The 23,990-nt window shown below is 41.2% G+C and overlaps 1 protein-coding gene across 4 annotated transcripts; it reads right to left on the bottom strand.

Moving 5' to 3' along the window:
• Window positions 1–140: 140 nt before the first annotated feature.
• On the bottom strand, window positions 141–23,716 carry slc25a3b (solute carrier family 25 member 3b). 4 transcript variants are annotated; one of them, XM_024424174.2, is made up of 9 exons: window positions 23,698–23,716; window positions 23,241–23,334; window positions 22,816–22,979; window positions 16,084–16,211; window positions 15,559–15,738; window positions 11,849–12,030; window positions 8,721–8,893; window positions 1,764–1,874; window positions 141–815 (listed from the first exon to the last, which is right to left on the bottom strand). In XM_024424174.2, exons 3-9 carry the CDS (start codon window positions 22,961–22,963, stop codon window positions 655–657), a joined length of 1,083 nt encoding a protein of 360 aa, XP_024279942.1. In that variant the 5' UTR covers window positions 22,964–22,979; window positions 23,241–23,334; window positions 23,698–23,716; the 3' UTR covers window positions 141–654. The 4 variants fall into 4 exon arrangements, with proteins under 4 accessions (XP_024279942.1, XP_024279943.1, XP_024279944.1 ...); XM_024424175.2 differs by lacking the exons at window positions 16,084–16,211; window positions 23,698–23,716 and adding an exon at window positions 19,472–19,596 and having other exon boundaries at window positions 23,241–23,535; XM_024424176.2 differs by lacking the exons at window positions 23,241–23,334; window positions 23,698–23,716 and having other exon boundaries at window positions 22,776–22,913.
• Window positions 23,717–23,990: the final 274 nt, after the last annotated feature.

The raw sequence follows: 23,990 nt of genomic DNA, 5'->3' as shown, positions 1-23,990 counted from the left end.
GTCTTATCACAACCTCATATTTAAAACAGATAACCAAAATCACAACTACTGGCAATGGTCAGTCTAAAGAGGCATCTAAAGAGGAATCAAAACATTACCTTCCTTATCAGCCACAATCCTTGAAAAACAAGACAAAACACTGTTGTTTCCACATTTATTAGAACATTGACCAACTATGGTGGTGTGTTAAAACCTGATTGCGTTCATGTCGTAGTCTTTCCTCTATACCCCCCACAGGGGGGGAACCATCTTCCCTCTTATCTTTTAGTATGCCTAATGAGTCATTACCAATGACCAGTTGGGCTGGGGACAATTACATTTCTATTCAATCAATTCAGGAAGTAAACTGAAATTCCAATTACCTTGCATTCAATTAAGAACATTTGCATTTAAAATTAGAATTAAAGTTTACGTCTAGAACTGACACGGAATAAAAAAATTGAATCAACCCCAATCCTGCTGATCAGTAGCCCAGCCCAGGGTAGGTGGGCTACAGGCAGGACAGCTATAACTATAGCAGGTAGAGAGCGGTGTGCTAGGCGGTTGTTAACTGAAGGATGTGTTTGATAAGGCCGCTGTCTTACATCTTATATGGCTGTTGATAAGGCTGCCATTTTGAATTGCTATTTGTTGATAAAGACTATATTTCTTTCGTTACTCGGTGAGGCCAAGCTTCTTCTTGAGGGACTCGGGCATCTCTGGGGGAGGGGGACGGGGCAGGCGGAAGTAGACCTTCACAGAGTCGTAGATGAACCACTGCAGGGCGGTCAGGGTACCGATCATGATGATACGGGCCACCAGACCCTTCCACACACCTGAGAAGGAAGGACGAATAGAGGGAAGAAAGAGCAAGAGAAAAAGGCAAACTGTTTAAACTCTGATCAAATTGATATTTGAATATCCCATTACACCATTTAAAAATATCAAAGGTCAACAACTAATGATGGTTACTCTGAGACAGGTGGTAATAGGTACTGCAAGTATGCACTGGTAGTATTCGAGCGAGGCTGCCAGTGCAGGTAATGGGCTGGGGAGCAGGTAGACTGTTTGCACAGGCCATTGACTCAAGCAACTGTCCAGCCAGAAAGCTGCCTGGAGCACCTGGGCTGGAGCTGCTATCAGCCCTCAGAGATGTGGGGAGTGTGTTGGAAACGGCAGTGTTTTTACTGTGACGTTAACACAATCCATCTACATTCTAAACCAGTGGTTCTTAACTGGTTGTGCCTCAGGACCCAAATTCAACCAGGTTGTCTCAGTCGCAAACCAATATTTGCGTTGCGAAAAAAGGCCATAAAAATAAATAAATCCAGATTGTGTTATGCCATGATAGTAAATGTGACAATAATATGACAATAATATGACAAAGGAACAACATTCCCACCTTTTTCATTGTCAATAATTCAATTTTGCCCATATTATTGATTAAGAATGTTAATAAGCTTACTGGTTTGAGACCACAAAACCAACTAAACAGCGCTAATAGTTCCATATTAAAAATACTGGGATTGAAGTAAAATTGCTCAGGGATTTAATTATTCAAAAATCTAGGTTCATTATCATTTCTAAAAACATTCTACCTGGTTTTAGTTGTTTAAATTCAATGAGCATTTTAAAATGTTTATTTAAAAATCAGACACCCATTCAAAACCTCCATTTGGGTCGCAACCCACCAGCTGAGAATTGCCGTTCTAAAAACAGTTAGAATGGGCAATAGGATAGCCCACCTTTGTCTGTAGAACTTCTGGAAAGAATCCAGTACTCACCTTTGGGTCCGAGTTTCTTGAGTACTCCGATGGCACTGCTGCCACTCTCCTTGTTCAGTACAGACACCACAGAGTCAGCAGGGTGAGACACAATGGCACAGAACACACCAGCTGAAGGGGAGAGAACAAACACCAGGGATGTGATCAGGACAACATAGGAAATCTTGATTTTGACTAGGGCAGCAGTCTCAAACATACAGACAAATATGGCCTGCTAACAGATTTAACGTGACCTGATTATTTTTTTATGACCATTTCTTCAATGATTTTAAATGCAGTTCATCCACCTACAGTGCATTCGGGAAAATATTCAGACCCCTTGACTTCTTCCATATTTTGTTAAGTTACAGCCTCATTCTACAATTGATTAAATAGAACATCAATCTACACACCCCATAACGACGAAGCGAAAACAGGTTATTTGTGTGCAAATGTATTAAAAACACAAAACAGAAATATTCAGACCCTTTAGTATGAGACTCAAAATTGAGCTCAGGTTTTCATCCTGTTTACATCCTTGAGATGTTTCTACAACTTCATTGGAGTCCACCTGTGGTAAATTCAATTGATTGGACATGATTTGGAAAGGCACACACACACACCAATCTATATAAAAAGTTCAGTTGACAGTGCATGTCAGAACAAAAACCAAGCCATGAGGTCGGAGGAATTATCCGTACAGCTCCGAGACAGGATTGTGTCGAGGCACAGATCTGGGGAAGGGTACTAAAAAAGGTATGCAGCAATGAAGGTCCCAAAGAACAGTGGCCTCCATTCTTAAAAATGGAAGCAGTTTGGAACCACCGAGGCCCGGCCAAACTGAGCAATCGAGGGAGAAGGGCCTTGATCAGGGAGGTGAGCAAGAACCCGATGGTCAATCTAACAGAGCTGTGAAGATGGGCGAACCTTCCAGAAGGACAACCATCTCTGAAGCACTCCACCAAATCAGGCCTTTATGGTAGAGTGGCCAGATGGAAGCCACTCAGTGAAAAACACAACAGCCTGCTTGGAGTTTGCCAAAGGGCATCTGAAGGACTCTCAGACCATGAGAAACAAGATTCTCTGGTCTCATTAAACCAAGATTAAGCTCTTTGGCCTGAATGCCAAGCGTCACATCTGGAGGAAACCTGGCACCATCCCTACGGTGAAGCATTGTGGTGGTAGCATCATGCTGTGGGGATGTTATTCAGCGGCAGAGACTAGTCAGGATCAAGGGGAAAGATGAACGGCCCAAACAGAGATCCTTGATGAGAACCTGCTGGCTTCGAGACAAGTGAGAACCTACTGGCTTCAGAGACAAGTGTCTGAATGTCCTTGAGTTCCCCAGACAAAACATGGACTTGAACCCAAAACACTGGAGAGACCGGAATTATTTTATTTAAAAAGTGACCTTTATTTATGTAGGCAAGTTAGTAAAGAACAAATTCTTATTTACAATGATGCCTAGGCAAAACCTAAACGATGCTGGGCCAATTGTGCGCCACACTATGGGACTCCCAATCACACCCGGATGTGATACAGCCTGGATTCGAACCAGGTACTGCAGTGACACCCCTTGCACTGAGATGCAGTGTCCTAGACCACTGCGCCACTCGGGAGCCTGAGTGGAGCAACGTTCCCCATCCAACCTGACAGAGCTTGAGAGGATCTGCAAGAATGTGAGAAACTCCTCAAATACAGGTATGCCAAGCTTGTAGCATCATACCCAAGACTCAAGGCTGTAATCTCTGCCAAATGTGCTTCAATAAAGTACTGATTAAAGGGTCTGAAAACGTATGTAAATAAGGCTGATTAATAAATTGGCAAAATGTCTATTGTTATGGGGTATTGTGTGTAGAATGATGAGGAAAATTATTTAAATCAATTTTATAATAAGGCTAACTTAAAATGTGGAAAAAGTCAAGGGTCTGAAAACATTCTGAATGCACTGTAAAACTGGAAATGTCTCTCTGCTCCATGGCAAAAATGTGTAGAATTGCATGAACTTAACGCTTCAAACATTTTTTTTTTCCCCACTCAAGAGGGGGGGCCCTAAAACTATTTTGCTCACAAGGTACTTGTATTTATTTAAGGATCCCCATTAGCTGCTGTTACTCTTCCTGGGGTACAACAACATTAAGGTAGTTAAATACAATTTTTTAAAAATACGACATTACATAACAATACTTTACCCAATACATTTAGTGTGTTCCTCCCTCAGGCCACTATCCACTATCATATATTTAAAATACCGTATCATGTGTAGAGTCTTGTGTGTGTGTCTTCAGTTTCCACTGTTCCATAAGGTGTATTTTTATAACTAATTCTACTGCTTGCATCAGTTACCTGATGTGGAATAGAGTTCCATGTAGTACTGTGTGTCTCTGTCTGTTCTTGACGATTGTGAAGACCTTTGGTGGCATGTTTTGTGGGGTATGCATGGGTGTCCGAGCTGTGTGCTAGTAGTTTAGACAGACACCTCGGTGCAGTCAGCATGTCGATACTTACAAACTGTATTGAGGAAGTCAATCTCCTCTCCACTTTAAGCCATGAGAGATGTACATGCATGTTATTAATGTTAGCTCTCCGTGTAGATTTAAGGACTAGCCGTGCTGCCCTGTTCCGACCAATTGTAATTTTCCGAGGACTCTCTGGCAGCTGACCACACGACTGAACAGTAGTCCAGGTGCGACAAAACTAGAGCCTGTAGGACCTGCCTTGTTGATAGTGTTGTTAAAAAGGCAGAGCAGCGCTTTAATATGGACAGACTTCTCCGCATCTTAGCTACTGTTATATCAACATGTTTTGACCATAACAGTTTACAATCTAGGGTTACTCCAAGCAGTTCAGTCACCTCAACCTTGCTCAATTTCCACCTGATTTATTACAAGATTTAGGGTTTTGTGAATGATTTGTCCCAAATACAATGCTTTTAGTTTTTGAAATATTTAGGAAGAACTTATTCCTTGCCACCCATTGTGAAACCTACTGCAGCTCTTAGTGTTGCAGTGAATTCACTCGTAGTAGCTGACGTGTATAGTCATCCGCATACATAGACACACTGGCTTTACTCAAAGCCTGTGGCATGTCAGTAGTAAAGATTGAAAAAAGTGGGCCTAGACAGCTGCCTTGGGGAATTCCTGATTCTGCCTGGATTTTGTTGGCGAGGCTGCCATTAAAGAACACCCTCTGACAGGTAACTCTTTATCCACAATATAGCAGGGGGTGTAAAGCCATAACACAAGTTCTTCCATCAGCAGACTATGATCGATAATGTCAAAAGCCACACTGAAGTCAAACAAAACAGCTCCCACAATCTTTTATCATCAATTTCTCTCAGCCAATCATCAGTAATTTGTATAAGTGCTGTGCTTGTTAAAGGTCCTTCCTAATAAACATGCTGAAAGTCTGTTGTCAATTTGTTTACAGTAAAATAGCATGGTATCTGGTCAAACAATTTTACTAAGGGTTGATAACAGGCTGATTGGTTGGCTATTTGAGACAGTAAAAAAGAAAAGAAAAGAGGGCTTTACTATTCTTGGGTAGCGGAATTACTTTGGCTTCCCTCCAGGCATGCTATTATCCTCAGTAATTTTCCATCCAAGTTGTCAGACCTTGGTGGCTTGTCATTGTTGATAGACAATTTTCACTCCTTCCACACACACACACACACACACACTTTACAGAATTCAAAATGACAATGCTCAACTTTCATAATTTGATCAGTTATACTTGGATGTGTAGTGGCAGCGTTTGTTGCTGGCATGTCATGCATAAATTTGCTACTCATCAAAAAATCATTAACCTAACTGACAACATTACACATCGACAAATATTCTTTACATCAATAACATAGGAATCACTACAACATTTATTGTACAACCGCACACTATATTAGGCCAAGCCATTGGAACTTTGGTTTTCCTAGATTGTGATCAATACATTCAATCGATTTGGACACTGCTTTAAACCAAATTTCTGCAGCATTAGTAAAGATGTGATCAATACATGTTGATGATTTCATTCCTGTGCTGTTTTTAAATTACCCTGGTAGGTTGACTGATAACGTGAACCAGGTCGCAGGCACCAGTTACAGTTTGAAGCTTTTTCTTGAGTGGGCAGCTTGATGAAAGCCAGTCAATGTTGAAAAACACCCATAAAATATACCTCTGTTGATCACATTCACTATCAAGCATTTTACCAATTATCCAGATACTGCCTGTTAGCACTTGTTGGTCAACAGCAGTTTCCCACCAGAATGGGCTTTAGGTGAGGTAGATGAAACTGTAGCCATATTACTCCAACAGTATTTAACATGATCTTCTAAGCTTTACAGGAATGTCATTCTTAATATAAAATGGCAACCCCTCCACCTTTGGCATTTGTTTTCTGTAGATGATTAAAACATTTATTGCTACCACTGTATCAAAAGGCATTGTCTGAGTTTCAGAGATTGTCAGAATGAAAGTCATCTGTTACTAGCAAATTATTGATTTCATGAGCTACATATGCTAACGGGGGCTATTTTTAGCACTTTCCTGGGATGCTTGATTGTTTTTGTTGCTTTACTGGGAAGCTTAACAGAAGTAGACATGTTCATGTTATTTATGTTAGTGCAGGGTGAGCTGCACACAGTGGACTTCCTACTAATGGCACACCACCTCAGTGCTAACAGCATAACTCTGGTTCATAGGCACATGATTACTGCATACAATAGCTGTAGGATCTGTAGAGGCATTCAGGGCAGTTAGAGGGACATAAATTAGGTTACTTACATTGGGTCTTCCAACACCCCTGGGATAATGTACATTTGCTGAAGTATAATGACAACTCAGTGACACAATGGTAGGGATTAACTGAGCTGGGGTCATTGATAAGTCATTGTCTCATTGCAACCTTATAAGGCTGTGAAAGGATCCAGGAACCCAAATGACTTGTGAATTCCATCCTCCTTATAAAACGAGTGTTTCAAGAAGGTATCAAAATTGTCAATAAATGTTACCCCCACAGAGCTGCAAGTCTCATAGCCAGTTATGGAGGGCTAAAAATCTGCTGAAATGTTCAATCCCACGATTTAGGGAAGGGCACAGGGCCAGTTATTATGGGGCATTTGTTGGCGTCAAGCAGAGACTCAATCAGTTCCTTAAAATCCATCTTCAGCTGTTATGAGCTGCCCTTCATAGTGTAATTGAATCCCACATGAACTATGATAGCCAAAATTTCCTGATGCAGGTTTAAAATGTTTGAGAACAGCTTATTGATGTCCTGTACTCGTGGATAGCAGAACATTTTTGCTCCAGGGACTGAGACGTTTCTTACCATTGAACTACCCAATACAACAGCTGGAGAAGGGGATGGAGAAATCCGCCCATTCCCACCCCTCACATAATCCGTTGAACCTTTCACAGACCCAGGAGAAGCAGGATAGCAAACACTTTTTAAAAAACCTTTATTTAACTAGGCAAGTCAGTTAAGAACAAATTCTTATTTACAATGACAGCCTACTGGGGAACAGTGGGTTAACTGCCTTGTTCAGGGGCAGAACGACTGATTTTTACCTTGTCAGCTCAGGGATTCAATCCAGCAACATTTCAGTTACTGGCCCAATGCTCTAACCTCTAGGCCACCCCAATGAACAAAATAAAAAAACTTAGGAAACAGGAAGAAACAGGTTAAGGCGCAGGAGGTATCAGAGTTTGTGACTTGGTTGGCCCCTCCCAACATTTTGCTTAGGGCCCCAAAAGGCTAGGGCAGGCTCTAACTGCATGTCTAGGTATGGATATGGGTAAGCAGACAAAAGCCAGTACGGCTCCTCATGTTGAGTTTTTTTGTGGCCCCCACCAAAGTTGCTGCCCATCCCTGACCTATATGGTTGTAAATCTGTTAACTTCTTGGATATAGGGGGCGCTCTTTTAATTTATGGATAAAAAAACGTGCCCGTTTTAAGCGCAATATTTTGTCACGAAAAGATGCTTGACTATGCATATGATTGGCAGCTTTGGAAAGAAAACACTAACGTTTCCAAAACTGCAAAGATATTATCTGTGAGTGCCACAGAACTCATGCTACAGGCAAAACCAAGATGATACTTTAACCAGGAAATGGGCAGAATTTTCAAAGCTCTGTTTTCTATTGTCTCCTTATATGGCTGTGAATGCGCCGGGAATGAGCCTGCCCTTCCTATCGTTTCTCCAAGGTGTCTGCAGCATTGTGACGTATTTGTAGGCATATCATTGGAAGATTGGCCATAAGAGACTACATTTACCACGAGTCCGCCCAGTGTCCTTTGTGTAAATTGGTGCATAATCTACAAGCTGCACGCAGTCATCCACTGATTGAGAGGAGAGAGAGGAGGCTTTCAACGAACGATATATCATGAAGAGATATGTGAAAAACACCTTGAGGATTGGCCCTAAACAACGTTTGCCATGTTTCAGTCGATATTATGGAGTTAATTTGGAAAAAAGTTCGACGTTTTGAAGACTGAATTTTCGTTTTTTTTTGGTAGCCAAACGTGACGCACCAAACGGAGCAATTTCTCCTAAACAAATCATCTTTCAGGAAAAACGGAGCATTTGCTATCTAACTGAGAGTCTCCTCATTGAAAACATCTGAAGTTCTTCAAAGGTAATGATTTTATTTGAATGATTTTCTGGTTTTTGTGAAGAGGTTGCCTGCTAATGCTAACGCTAAATGCTACGCTAGGTGCGCTAGCTGTTACACAAATGCTTATTTTGCAATGGTTGAGAAGCATATTTTGAAAATCTGAGATGACAGTGTTAACAAAAGGGTAAGCTTGAGAGCTAGCATATTAATTTCATTTCATTTGCGATTTTCATGAATAGTTAACGTTGCGTTATGGTAATGAGCTTGAGGCTGTATTCACGATCCCGGATCCGGGATGGCTCGACGCAACAGGTTAACACACCTATTCATCTACCAGTTTCAATAAACTTCTATCCAGCATTGTGGACTCACCGATATATCCTGCCACGAAGGTGACAACCAGCTGTTCAGACTTGGAGCATTCAGCACGGGGCTTTGGGACCACATGTTTGTACAGCAGCTCTACGGTCCTCTCGAAGCAGGCAAACTTCATCATGGTGTAGGGGATCTGCCTCATCCACAGAGGTACCACACCCTTGTAGAAACTAGAGGGGACAGAGGAAGAGGTGGAGCAAATGAGTGACTTGTTGGTTTTATTGACATTTCCCACACCAGTACTAAGCCTAATTTGGAACTATATTAAAAATAAATCCTAGATTATTTGCACATATCGTGGCAGTGTGGAAATTACCTCAATTGAGCAGTGGTGTAAAGTACTAAAGTCACTTTTTTTGGTATCTGTACTTTACTATTTGACAACTTTCACTTTACTACATTCCTAAAGAAAATACTGTACTTTTTACGTGAATTGGACCCTTTTCCCTGACACCTAAAAGTACTCGTTATATTTTGAATGCTTAGTAGGACAGGAAAATGGTCCAATTCACACACTTGTCAAGAGAACATCACTGGTCATCTACTGCCTCTGATCTGGAGGACTCACTAAACACAAATGCTTCGTTTGTAAATTGTGTCTGAGTGGAGTGTGCTCCTCGCTAGCCGTAAATAATCATTAAAAAAAAGGAACTTGATGCCATCTGTTTTGCTTTATAAGGAATTTGAAATGATTTATACTTTTGATACTTAAGTACATTTTATCAATTGTACTTACTTTTGATATACTTATGTATATTTAAAACCAAATACTTAAGACTTTTACTCAAGTAGTATTTTACCGGGTGACTCACTTTTACTTGAATCATTTTCTTTTAACTCATCTTTACTTTTACTCAAGCATGACAATTGGTTACTTTTCACCACTGAAATTGAGTGCAAGAAATGCAGAAATGATAAAAGTGCTGAAAATTGTTTCGACTGAAGTTGAATTGAACAGTATTTTTTTTAACCTTTATTTAACTAGGCAAGTCCGTTAAGAACAAATTCTTATTTTCAATGACGGCCTAGGAACGGTGGGTTAACTGCCTTGTTCAGGAGCAGAGTTTTCAGTTCGGAGATTCGATCTTGCAACCTTTCGACTACAAGTTCAACACTCTAACCACTAGGCTACCTGCCACCCCAATATAAAACAATCAGAATGGAGAAAGACTCATTGAAATCACTTAGAAAGTATGTGTTGCCACCCTAGGATCACTTCTACAAATGTATAACCTTTATTATTCAAAAACTAAAAATACCGTCATATTTTCTTTTTAAATACTGATGTAATATTTTGGCCATATCGCCCAGCTATTCATTTTTTGGGCCAATTTTAACAATGAAAAAGCTTTGTCTAAATTAGCCATGATACTTTATTACACACAAGGATATACCATGACATTTGAAATGCTTAGTTTAATAACACAACAAACTTCATAATGTAGTGTTTGTGTATTGGGCTACTGATGCTTCAGACATGTGGCTAAGCTCATATTCTCTCATGGGGTACAGAGTTGTGTTTAACATAAAGTAATTTACCATCATAGCACATTTAGCTCTCCAGTCAGCCTTGACAACGGTATACTATTTTCCCCACTTCCAACAGTGATCAAGGCAAAACAAATGTTTTTTTTGTGTGTTTTTTTTTTACAGAATTCATTGTGAATGGCGAACATCAAACTTCTCTTTCACTGGCAATAGTCAAGCAAATAACTGCCGGTCTCACGGTAATTAACATACACATTTAGTATCTCCTGTCTTCCACACAGAAATTTAGCAACAATGGCTTTGTAGGCTAAATTTGGAAAAAATCTAATAAATCCATGTCATATAGCCTAAAATCACAAAAAATCCTTTATTTTAGACAGGTCTAAAGAAACATGATGAAAATGTAGTCTATTTCAGAAGAACAGAACTCTGCGTAGTCCTTATGTTAGGCTCTGATCCGGCTATGCCATTTCGCTGTGGGCTACACTAATTTAGCAGACAATATTTGATTAGAATTCCGTGGCATTATTTTATAGCATGAAGAATACAATTTAACATAGCTGAACAAAATAAAAATAATATTTTCTCCAAACCATTTGAGGAAGTGCGCACATGCGTCTATTCTGTGTTGAGCGTTTAACAAAGAAACAGGTCCTCCTATATGCTTCATTTAGAGTTATTTATGTAACTAGTCCAACATTTGTATAAACTGTTCTGATTTTTAATACAAATTAATAAAACCACTAGCAAACCTGTTTTAAGCAATCAGCCTGATGCAACAGATGAGAATATTTAGCTTAAAATGTTGATAAACTAATATGCTATTTCTACACATTATAAGCGCAGCAATGCGCACACGGCAGTAGGATATATGTGCGACTGTTCCATAAGCAGGATAACCCCATTCTCAAAACTAAGCACAAACACGATTATGCATGTAATGCTTTTATTATAAAAGGTGCATTTTTTAATGGTGAAAATGAATCATCCCCCAACTTGAAACTCAAATGCTGCGTATGTATGCCAGTTTGGCTCGACACCCTTTGTAAAGCGGATAAATGTGTTTAATTTTAAGACGTTATTTGGCCACTTTAGTGGTGATGGAAACCTTATAAAAACATATAGGCCTATGGGCTAGTCTACATAAGGTGTGCGATGATGATTTTAAAAAGTTGCAAAAAAAGCATGCACTGTTTGCCTTAAGCCGGGCATCGTTCACAAGTGATGGGCTAATATTGTCACCCACCAAACTATTCTTGATTTAATCTTGTCTTTACATATACTAAATAATATATGTGTTACATGTCTTTTGATTTAGAATGGACCATTATCATGCACCTGTCTTGAAACAGGGACAGCGGGAAAAAAATACATATTATCTATGCACTTATGCACTTAAGTGGGTGGGCCTATGTTTCAGCCCCTGCCCAGTCATGTGAAATCCATAGATTAGGCCGTAATTTATTTAATCAGACCGATTTCCTTATATGAACTGTAACTCAGTAATATCTTAGAAAATTGTTGCATGTTGCAGTTATATTTTTGTTCAGTATAGTACTTCACTGATTATACAAATCCAGACCAACATCTAAGGGTTACGGCTAAGCAGAAGGTAGTGATTTAGTTGGGATACTCACGCCCAGATGCCCTCCTCTGCGAACATCTTGGGGGCACACTGTCTGAGGTTGCTGGCGTAGCCGGGGCAGGTCTGGATACGTACTTTACACGCCTCCATAGGGGCCAGGGCGATGTCAGCAAAGAACTCAGCACTGGCAGACGCAGCCAGGTAGAGGGAGGTCCTCCACAGATAGGTGTTTTCCTGGGGAAGGCAGACTGGGAGGTTAGGAGTTGAAGACAAAGTGTACATCCCTAGACACAATGTAAATCATAATGAGTTGTCAAAATGGGAGGAGATGAATAACTATTATTCAGCTCTTTCTCAATTCATCTTTACTTGATTGCCTTGCATTCTCACCCCACCTCCTTTTCAAAGCATATTATTAAAAGTTCTGATACAGTTGGTGTCAAGGAGATAGGATGCGATGAATCACGGTAAACAACTCATTGAGATGGAGCCTTTCTGTGCCACCGATGACAACCTTATTTCAGTATTAATAAATTAGCTGGAACTGGGAAGTGTTTTGGTTCGAATGGTAACATTGACTTCAACGGCGTGAGGCTGAGAAGTGCAGCGAGAGGATTGCGGAGATAGCAGAGGCCCATAGTGATGAGAACTACAACTCTGACAATTACAGATGTGTGGTGGGATTTCTGGTGCCAGCAGATGTCAGGGCATCACCCAAGTGGGTACTACACATTGGTAGTGCAGAGCAGTTATTATAAAAACAAATACGGGGCATATCAGATTTAATATAGAAGCTAAAATTTAATCGTCTGCATCGTTTCCAATCCCCCATACTGTTTAACTAGTTGGATATAGGGGGCGCTCTTAATTTTTGGATGAAAAACGTTCCCGTTTTAAACAAGATATTTTGTCACAAAGATGCTCGACTATGCATATAATTGACAGCTTTGGAAAGAAAACACTGACGTTTCCAAAACTGCAAAGATATTGTCTGAGAGTGCCACAGAACTGATGTTACAGGCGAAACCCAGATAAAAATCCAATCGGTAAGTGCCGCATTTTTTTAAACCGCCTCATGCCAATGACTCCTTATATGGCTGTGAAGGAGCTAGGAGTCAGCTTACGTTTTACACGTTTCCCCCAAGGTGTCTACAGCATTGTGACGTCTTTTTAGGCATTTCCATTGGAGAATGGCTGTAAGAGACCATATAGGGCGAGTGGTCGCATGGTGTCTCCCGGAGAAAACCTTGCGTAAAATACTGAGGTAGCCAGTTTTCCAATCGTTTCTTATGAGAAACCAACTGCCTCGACAGATATATTATCAAATACATGTTAAAAACACCTTGAGGATGGATCCTAAACAACGTTTGCCGTGTTTCTGTCGATATTATGGAGTTAATTTTGAAAAAAGTTTGGCCTTGTAATGGTAGCATTTTCCGGTTGATTTCTCAGCCAAGCATGATGAACAAACGGGAGCTATTTCGCCTACAAAAATATTATTTTTTCGAAAAAGGGAACATTTGCTATCTAACTGGGAGTCTCCTGAGTGAAAGCATCTGAAGTTCTTCAAAGGTAAATGATTTAATTTGGTTGCTTTTCTTATTTCGTGAAAATGTTGCCTGCTGCCAGCAGAGCTAGCATAGCATTATGCCATGATAAACTTACACAAATGCTTGTCTAGCGTTGGCTGTAACGCATATTTTGAAAATATGAGATGACAGTGTTGTTAACAAAAGGCTAAGCTTGTGTTTGAATATATTTATTTCATTTCATTTGCGATTTTCATGAATAGGAAAAGTTGCGTTATGGTAATGCACTTGAGGCTATGATTACGCTCCCGGATACGGGATTGCTCGTCGCTAGAGGTTAATAAAATAAAATATTTGTAAAATATATTTTCCTTTATTATTTGCCCCCAACCCTTCCCTTAATTGGAATGAACTAACACATAGGCTTCTACAGCCAGCTTCTACACTGCATTCGGAAAGTATTCAGACCCCTTGACTTTTTCCACATTTTATTACGTTACAGCCATATTCTAAAAGTAATTACATTTCTCCCCCCCATCTATCTACACACAAAACCCTGTAATGACAAAGCAAAAACAGGTTGACATTTCTATTTTTTAAACACGACGGAAATATGACATTTACATATATATTCATAACCTTTTACTCAGTACTTTGTACTCAGCAACTTTGGCAGCGATTACAGCCCAGAGTCTTCTTGGGTATGATGTTACAAACTTGGCACACCTGTATTTGGGGAGTTTCTCCCATTTCTCTCTGCAGATCCTCTGAAGTTCTGTCAGGTTGGATGGGGAGTGTCACTGCACTGCCATTTTCAGGTCTCTCCAGATATGTTCGATTGGGTTCAAATCTGTGCTTTGGCTGGGCCACTCAAGGACATTCAGAGACTTGTTCCAAAACCACTCCTGCGTTGTCTTGGCTGTGTGCTCAGGGTCATTGTCCTGTTGGAAGGTGAACCATCTGAGGTCTTGAGCAGGTTTTCATCGTGGATCTCTGTACTTCACTCCGTTCATATTTCCCCTCGATCCTGACTAGTCTCCCAGTCCCTGCGGCTGAAAAACATCCCCACTGCACGATGCTGCCACCACGCTTCACTCTAGGGATGGTGCCAGGTTTCCTCCAGAAGTGACACTTGGCATTCAATCTTGGTTTTATCAGACAAGAGAATCCTGTTTTTAATGGTCTGAGAGTCGTTTAGGTGCCTTCTGGCAAAGTTCTCCCATCTCCACAGAGAAACTCTGGAGCTCTGTCAAAGTAACCATCTGCTTTTTTAGACAGCTCAAGGAAGAGTTTTGGTAGTTCCAAACTTCGTCCATTTAAGAATGATGGAGGCCACCGTGTTCTTGGGCACCTTCAATGCTGCAGACATTTTTTGGTAACCTTCCCCAGATCTGTGCCTCAACACAATCCTGTCTCGGAGCTCTACAGACAATTCCTTCGACCTCATGGCTTGGTTTAGGCTCTGACATGCACAGTCAACTGTGGGACCTTATTATAGACAGGTGTGTGCCTTTCCAAAGCATGTCCAATCAATTGAGATTTACCACAGGTGGACTCCAATCAAGTTGTAGAAACATCAAGGATGATCAATGGAAACAGGATGTACCCGAGCTCAATTTCAAGTCTCATAGCAAAGGGTCTGAGAACTATGGGTTTTTTTTAATACATTTGCAAAAATTCTAAAAACCTGTTTTCACTTGGTCATTATGGTGTATTATGTGTAGACTGACAATGAACAAAAATGTATTGAATCCATTTTAGAATAAGGCTGTAATGCAACAACATTTGGATAAGGGGAAGGGGTCTGAATACTTTCCGAATGCAATGTACATACTACATTTTACGGACACAATGTATTTTACAACAGTTATTGTTATCTTCTATTTGCCATATATTTCTAACTATGCTGTTTCACAAAAGTTCTGAAACAGACAGCATATTTTACATTTAGTCACCTTGTTTTTAGTCCCACCCTTCAGCTCCACTCAACCCCTCCAATCTATATCTTAACACCATCCAATTTGTTCTTATATAGTGTAAAGCAGTGTTTCACAAGTACGGTCTGCGAATACCCGCAACATATTTTTGTGTTGCCCCGGACAAGCATCCTGAATCTAACCCCATGAGAAGTTCGAACAGGTGTTTTTTTCTGTGGCTACACCATAGTGCAAATTAAACAAAATAAACCATTAACATTATTTTCATCGTCATCAATTACTTAGTAACGACTTACCTCTCCGATAAAGTCGCTATAGGTGATCTTGAACACCTCATAGAAGCCAAACTTGCAGAGACCCTGCATGGAGTAGCCGATGAAAGTAGGAGCCCAGCCCTTAGCCAGCCCCCGCATGCCATCCTCCTTTATGGTGATGGAGAAGCCCTTGAAGATGCTCTTGTACTTGTCTGGGTCCACCTAGACAACACATTAAAAACAGAATGGTTAATGGATGTGAACTAGTAGTAGTGGTTTTGAGGGGGGAAATAATACTTGGGAGGTCCTTGTAAAGAAAATGCACTAAATACTACAGAAATACACAACACTACAGGGCCAGCCATACCACTCAATGTTTTATCACTTTACAAGGGTTGGGGCAAATTACATTACAATTCAGGAGGTCAATTGAAATGTTAAATCTACAATGGAATTTCAGTTTTACTTCCGAATAGAAATGGAATTAACCCCAACTCCGCAATGTATACATTATTCCAGTCCAGTACACTCATTACAGCTCAGAGAGACATTAGCTGAGATACAGACCTGCAGACGGCACTTGACCAGGTCGAGGGGTACGACTGCCGTGTGTGTAATCCCACAGCTGAGGATGCCACCGAAGCCGCACAAGGCATAGTATTTCATAGAGCCAAACTCGCAGCTAATATCAGAATCTAGAGCAGACAGAACACAATACAAAACAGACAACACACCATGCACTTAGATAACAAAGGGAGCCATGCTAGGAATTGGAATTTCTCACACCACAATGTTAGCAATCCTGCCAAGGCTTGCAAACAGATGACAGACTGTTTGGTCAAGTATGTTTTCTAGGCCAGCGATTCTGAACTGGTGGGTCAAAATGAGGATTTGAATGCGCTGGTGTCTAAATGAGTTATAATTATTTATTTTTTTAAAGATATACTCCAGTCTGAACTTGAACAACTTAAACCAGGTAGAACGTGTAGAAATGTTTTTTTTTAATATTTTATTAATCTAGGCAAATCAGTTAAAAATTACAGCTTATCCCAGGCCAAAACCCAACAACCCTGGGCCAATTGTGCACCGCCCAATGGGATTCCCAATCACGCCCAGTTGTGATACATGCTGGAATCGAACCAGGGTCTGTAGGGACACCTCTAACACTGAGATGCAGTGCCTTAGACCAGGCTCTTACATCTTTAATAACTTAATCACTGAACAATTTTTCTTCAATCACAATATACACTGCTCAAAAAAATAAAGGGAACACTTAAACACAATGTAACTCCAAGTCAATCACACTTCTGTGAAATCAAACTGTCCACTTAGGAAGCAACACTGATTGACAATAAATTTCACATGCTGTTGTGCAAATGGAATAGACAACAGGTGGAAATTATAGGCAATTAGCAAGACACCCCCAATAAAGGAGTGGTTCTGCAGGTGGTGACCACAGACCACTTCTCAGTTCCTATGCTTCCTGGCTGATGTTTTGGTCACTTTTGAATGCTGGTGGTGCTTTCACTCTAGTGGTAGCATGAGACGGAGTCTTACAACCCACACAAGTGGCTCGGGTAGTGCAGCTCATCCAGGATGGCACATCAATGCGAGCTGTGGCAAGAAGGTTTGCTGTGTCTGTCAGCGTAGTGTCCAGAGCATGGAGGCGCTACCAGGAGACAGGCCAGTACATCAGGAGACGTGGAGGAGGCCGTAGGAGGGCAACAACCCAGCAGCAGGACCGCTACCTCCGCCTTTGTGCAAGGAGGAGCACTGCCAGAGCCCTGCAAAATGACCTCCAGCAGGCCACAAATGTGCATGTGTCTGCTCAAACGGTCAGAAACAGACTCCATGAGGGTGGTATGAGGACCCAACGTCCACAGGTGGGGGTTGTGCTTACAGCCCAACACCATGCAGGACGTTTGGCATTTGCCAGAGAACACCAAGATTGGCAAATTTGCCACTGGCGCCCTGTGCTCTTCACAGATGAAAGCAGGTTCACACTGAGCACATGTGACAGACGTGACAGTCTGGAGACACCGTGGAGAACGTTCTGCTGCCTGCAACATCCTCCAGCATGACCGGTTTGGCGGTGGGTCAGTCATGGTGTGGGGTGGCATTTCTTTGGGGGGCCGCACAGCCCTCCATGTGCTCGCCAGAGGTAGCCTGACTGCCATTAGGTACCGAGATGAGATCCTCAGACCCCTTGTGAGACCATATGCTGGTGCGGTTGGACCTGGGTTCCTCCTAATGCAAGACAATGCTAGACCTCATGTGGCTGGAGTGTGTCAGCAATTCCTGCAAGAGGAAGGCATTGATGCTATGGACTGGCCCGCCCGTTCCCCAGACCTGAATCAAATTGAGCACATCTGGGACATCATGTCTCGCTCCATCCACCAACACCATATTGCACCACAAACTGTCCAGGAGTTGGCGGATGCTTTAGTCCAGGTCTGGGAGGAGATCCCTCATGAGACCACCCGCCACCTCATCAGGAGCATGCCCAGGCATTGTAGGGAGGTCATACAGGCACGTGGAGGCCACACACACTACTGAGGCTCATTTTGACTTGTTTTAAGGACATTACAAAGTTGGATCAGCCTGTAGTGTGGTTTTCCACTTTAATTTTGAGTGTGACTCCAAAGCCAGACCTCCATGGGTTGATCAATTTGACTTCCATTGATAATTTGTGTGATTTTGTTGTCAGCACATTCAACTATGTAAAGAAAAAAGTATTTCATAAGAATATTTAATTCATTCAGATCTAGGATGTGTTATTTTAGTGTTCCCTTTATTTTTTTGATAGATAAAGAGAGCGCCATTAGCAGCACCAGTTTGGTTGATTTTGTGATTTAAAATCAGTGTGTTTATTAGCATTCCTCATCCAGAATATGGGCAAAATTTTATTATTGACAATGAGGTGGGAATGTTGTTCCCTTGTCATATAATTACTACATTTAATATCACCATAGCATGAAAAATCGTTCCCCAGATTGTATTTTGCCGATTATTTTTCGTGATGTGAATATTGGGTCGCAACAGACAGCATCGTTCAATTTGGGTCCAGCGGCAAAACCAGTTGAGAACCACTGCTCCAGGCCGTCCTCCTGAATGTGTATGCTGGCACAGCGAATAATTCTTTCTGCCCGAAACTTCTGAGTGGTATTAACATACGAATTCATGTTAATTGCAAGGTGATGATGAGTAATATCAAAAACAAGGCACGAATACATAATATGTCCAATTTATTCCTGTACTCACACCAGGGCCTGCATTCATGGCTTTGAGATCATAATATACAAGATTACATGGAGGGGGGGGGCGTGGGCATCCTAGATCAGAATCATACTCTGAGAAACTTTATGAATACAGGCTCAGGACACCAACATTAATGTAGAAAACTTCCCCTGCAAGTATGGTAGACTTAACTCCAGGCTGGTTTTTAATAAGGAGGATGTCCTGTCCTAGCCTGGAAATTGTCTGCAGTTGTTGCTAATCTAAAGGTCACTGCCGTTGAATGGATGTGGGTACAATATCAAATTGCTGATTGGGCACAGAGAAAGGGCAAGTGCAGTCTGAGGTCATAGATTAAAGGACAATGTATTAATAAAAGGCACCTTCAAGTTCTGTTAATGCTCAGACTTCACTCCCTCCTGTTACTGTTTTAAGCTGGTTCACAGCTCACTTGACCCCCTTTGACTTATTTATTATAGCTCCTAGTGGAGCAAAGGACCTAAACAGTCTCCAGCTCAAACATGCAAATGAAATAGGCCTAATGATAACAGGTTACATTTATTTCAGCAAATTAGTTCTAACTTAAAATATTCCTGCAAACTGTTATTTGTGTGATCTTAGTCTTGGTGAAAGTCAATTATTTTGGATGATGTAGTCTTGTGGTGAAATCCACAGCACAATATCCATTCCATGCCATGCAACCACTGGCGGGCCAACAGACCTGCAACCTGCACTTGACGAGGTCAAGGGGCACCAAAGCTGTGTGTGTGGTACCACAGCTCAGGATCCCACCGATGCCACACATAATGAAATAATGTGAGGAGCCAAACTCACAACTGTCTCCCTCTGAGGAAAATAAAGAATTGGGGTTCTTTCACAGATGTAAGAGGGAACAAAATGTGTGCACTGTAATAGTAGGCCTACTCTTTGTAGGGTAGTTGATGCATAGACCTGACATCATAAAACATTCAGTTCAACTCAGTGAAGACCATAGCTGTGTTCAAATTCCCATACTAACATAATGTATACTACATACTTAATGTGTATATACCTACATACAATAAGTTCATTTTAGTATACAGTTGTGGCCAAAAGTTTTGAGTGACACAAATATAAATTTTTCAAAGTCTGCTGCTTCAGTGTCTTTAGATATTTTGTCAAATGTTACTATGGAATACTGGCAATGGACACAAAATATCAATGTTTTGTTCCCCGAGCCACTTAGTTATCACTTTTGCCTTATGGCAAGGTGCTCCATCATGCTGCAAAAGGCATTGTTAGTCACCAAACTGTTCCTGGATGGTTGGGAAAAGTTGCTCTCGGAAGATGTGTTGGTACCATTCTTTATTCATGGCTGTGTTCTTAGGCAAAATTGTGAGTGAGCCCACTCCCTTGGCTGAGAAGCAACCTCACACATGAATGGTCTCAGGATGCTTTACTGTTGGCATGACACAGGACCGATGGTAGAGCTCACCTTGTCTTCTCCGGACAAGCTTTTTTACGGATGCCTCAAGCAATCGGAAAGGGGATTCATCAGAGAAAATTATTTTACCCCAGTCCTCAGCAGTCCAATCCCTGTACCTTTTGCAGAATATCAGTCTGTCCCTGATGTTTTTCCTGGAGAGAAGTGGCTTCTCTCGCTGCCCTTCTTGACACCAGGCCATCCTCCAAAAGTCTTTGCCTCACTGTGCGTGCAGATGCACTCACACCTGCCTGCTGCCATTCCTGAGCAAGCTCTGTACTGGTGGTGCCCCGATCCCGCAGCTGAATCAAATTTAGGAGACGGTCCTGGCGCTTGCTGGACTTTCTTGGGCGCCCTGAAGCCTTCTTCACAAAAATTTAACCACTCTCCTTGAAGTTCTTGATGATCTGATAAATGGTTGATTTAGGCACAATATCCTTGCCTGTGAAGCCCTTTTTGAGCAAAGCAATGATGACAGCACGTGTTTCCTTGCAGGTAACCATGGTTGACAGTGGAAGAACAATGATTCCAAGCACCACCCTCCTTTTGAAGCTTCCAGTCTGTTATTCAAACTCAAATCAGCATGACAGTGATCTCCAGCCTTGTCCTCATCAACACTCACACCTGTGTTAACGAGAGAATCACTGACGTGATGTCAGCTGGTCCTTTTGTGGAAGGGCTGAAATGCAGTGAATGGGGGATTCAGTTCATTTGCATGGCAAAGAGGGACTTTGCAATTAATCTGATTACTCTTCATAACATTCTGGAGTATATGCAAATTGCCATCATACAAACTGAGGCAGCAGAATTTGAAAATTAATATTTGTGTCACTCAACTTTTGGCCACGACTGTACTGAAAAAGAATGGATTTAAATACGCTTTTTTGCCAACGTTTACTGACAACAGCCATATTCAACGTGTGTTGCTCGTTCGTAAATCATCAGTTATTCTGTGCTCTGGTACACAGACAAAAGTTCTGAAATCAGAGTAGATAGCCAGAGAGAATTTACGAATGCACCCGAATGTCCATTGAGAACACAACTATACCACGTAGCTAAGAATGACGGGAATAATGAAGTCAACAAACGTTGGGTAGTTAGTTAGATAGCATATAGTTAATATACTGGCAAGTTTGATGTATTAGTTGCCAACTAACATTAGGTAGCTAGCTAACATACTGCTGTAATGATATGCTGTTTCATAAGGATAGCGTAGCTAACAAATTGATGCCAACATAACACGTAAGGTAAAAGTCATTTCTTTAGTACATTGCTCAACATTTGTCATAATTAGTTAAAACAATGAATTTGTATCTGCTCGTTGGACTTCGGCTGCATATTTTCTTCTAATCTCAAAACGATGTGAATCCACACTCTTTGTGAAGGATTTCATTACAGGCCCTAAAAGCACAAAATGTGTCCACTGTTTGCATACTTCGTACTTTGGCGAATGTAGTACGACATCCGGGAACTTTTGGTATACTAACTATATCCAATAAGCATACTATATACTCAATTTACATCACAAATATGAGTATTCGAACACAGCTCATGTCTTTTTCTAGTACTGGGCCTTTCACTGGTGCCTCGCATTCTATTTAAGCGGATAAATTCCATGGATACAGAGCGAAATCACTTTCACGACTGCGTTAAAATACTGTTTAACTACATGGACTCATGTGAACTGTAAGTCAAGACTTATCTGATAATAGTAAATAGGCTACCATTTTACAACCAGTTTATCTGCCTCATCTATTTTGAGTGTGTCAAGTTTCATTACAAACACCACACATGAATCACTAACTGATAGTCAGTATATGGTAGCAGCTGTAAAATAAGCACAGGCCTACATCAAGTCCATAATTTGAGACCTTTAGTAATTGGGAGACTTCCAAACTCACATGGTAAGGCGATAACATAACACCCAATGCAGAACCTAAACTCAAGTCTTATTTCAACAATGACATTTGCCCCTATGTGTTAGTCAACTTTTTTGTAGGCTGGTGCAGTATTTACTTGGTGATGGACTACCTTTGCCAGGGGCATAACGTTAGTTAGATAATATTACATTATGTAGGCCTAATATAAGGTTGTACTGCATGTGTAGCTAAGTAGCTTAATTCAGCATAAAGGTGCCTGAGCCTTAGAAATACTTGCCATTTTCTTCGTTAGCTTCCTATTCAAACTCAGTGCAAAACCAAAGTTACTGGCCTAAAAAAAAAACGTTGTCCTTGCCGTGTCCTCTGCAGGGCCCCTGCTCAAAACGAAGTAGTGTCTAGAATGGGTTTGCGCAGAGGCCAAAAGCAAACCAAAAGACGGCTTCGAGCACTATGCTGCCAGATATTCAGATAAGCTAACATTTATTGGTGTGTAATCAATCACCAATTACTTTAGTTAGCTATATACGAAGGTAATCACTAATAAGCAGAGTGATAAGACAGTTCACTTCGCGTTCGTTCAAAAACCCATCCCACACTGGACGAACGTTAGTGGTTGGCAACATTTGCAACTCAATTAGGGTCAGCATTCTAGCTAACGTTAGGTGGTTAAACGCCTAACTTACCCAGCTCGGTAGCATTTCTAGCATGCACCACTCGGCTTACCCGCCACTGCAGCGGCGGCCAGCGTGCGTTTGCTTAGTCCATGTTCGGCAGCAAGGCTTTGTGACGGTTCCTCGACTTTTTGTAGCGTGAACAGCGGTGCGCTGAAGGGGTTCGCCCGCGTCAACTGTGTCAGCGAGTTGGGGTACATTGTTCAGTACGGGTGGCTGTGGGGAATAAATAAAGACAAGGTGGTTAGCTAGCTAACAAACCAATGACAGTGGCTGAAACGAAATTAAATGCACACGTTTGTCTAGGAATCCAACTAGCGAACTCTGGAACGTAGCTAAACTAGTTAGCCAACATTTGCTAGCTTCCCTTTGTTCTCTAAACCAATATTCTTGTTTTCAGCAATGTCTTCAACCAAAACAAATGTTACTACACGCAAAGTATAAATTCGCAAGAAGTTAGCTACGCATTTTCCTCACCAGCAGGCTTTCAGTCGCAAAATGGCGCGGCCGTCCTTTACCATCCGCGAGTCGTAGAGGTCGTGAAGGTACTTACTTGACTGACAATAGTCAGCTGAGATAGAAAGATGTGAGTTTTATTGATTAATTTAATCTGGTAGGCTACACATTCACCGCTAAAAGTTGAATTGCCGTATAGGCCGACAGACAAAGAGAACAAAATAAAAGTAGACAACAATTGAGTAGATTAAAACAAAGAAATTGATGGAGATGAAGCCAGCTTCATTATTCCTTGGGGTTTATGGCGAACTACAATCAAAAGGTATAGGTAGTGTCGCTACCAACTGGAAGGGGGTAACAAAAATAGAAGTAAATTCCATAAGGGGAAGGGACATTAAACATCAATCCCCATACACTACAAAAAAGAGATTTCCAAAAACATATACATTCCCACTCATTAATTTAAAAACGTAAATACCCTGCTCAGGCTCTGGTGCCTGAAAAGGTGGGAACGCAGGAAATAGTGCTTCATGGAGTAAATAAACCCAGAAAGAGTTCAACTGCAGAAACAATTATGTTGATCCTTTGTGACTTGCTTTCAATTTATTGCTATAAATGATACAAAGTCCACTTTCTTAACATGAAGTATTTCTGGATCCTACTGTTGCCGGACCTTCAAAGCTACTCTTATTTTTTCCCCTTTTGATACCCTCTATAGGAGATTCTCTCAACTGCCCTGATTTGAGCAACCTCATTCTCTTTCACCCTAAT

This window comes from Oncorhynchus tshawytscha, linkage group LG06, assembly GCF_018296145.1.
Source record: "Oncorhynchus tshawytscha isolate Ot180627B linkage group LG06, Otsh_v2.0, whole genome shotgun sequence".
NCBI lineage: Eukaryota > Metazoa > Chordata > Actinopteri > Salmoniformes > Salmonidae > Oncorhynchus > Oncorhynchus tshawytscha.
Note: the sequence above shows the minus strand (reverse complement) of the source record. Positions and strands in the feature narration are given on the sequence as shown.

Excerpts from the sequence above, each read along its gene's own strand:
- slc25a3b (XM_024424174.2), bottom strand. The coding sequence starts at position 22,963 with ATGTACCCCAACTCGCTGACACAGTTGACGCGGGCGAACCCCTTCAGC. Across the intron at positions 8,894-11,848 it reads GCAGAGGAGGGCATCTGGGC|TTTCTACAAGGGTGTGGTAC; the intron begins GTGAGTATCCCA and ends TGTCCCCTCTAG. Across the intron at positions 1,875-8,720 it reads CTTCGTGGCAGGATATATCG|CTGGTGTGTTCTGTGCCATT; the intron begins GTGAGTCCACAA and ends TCTCCCCTTCAG.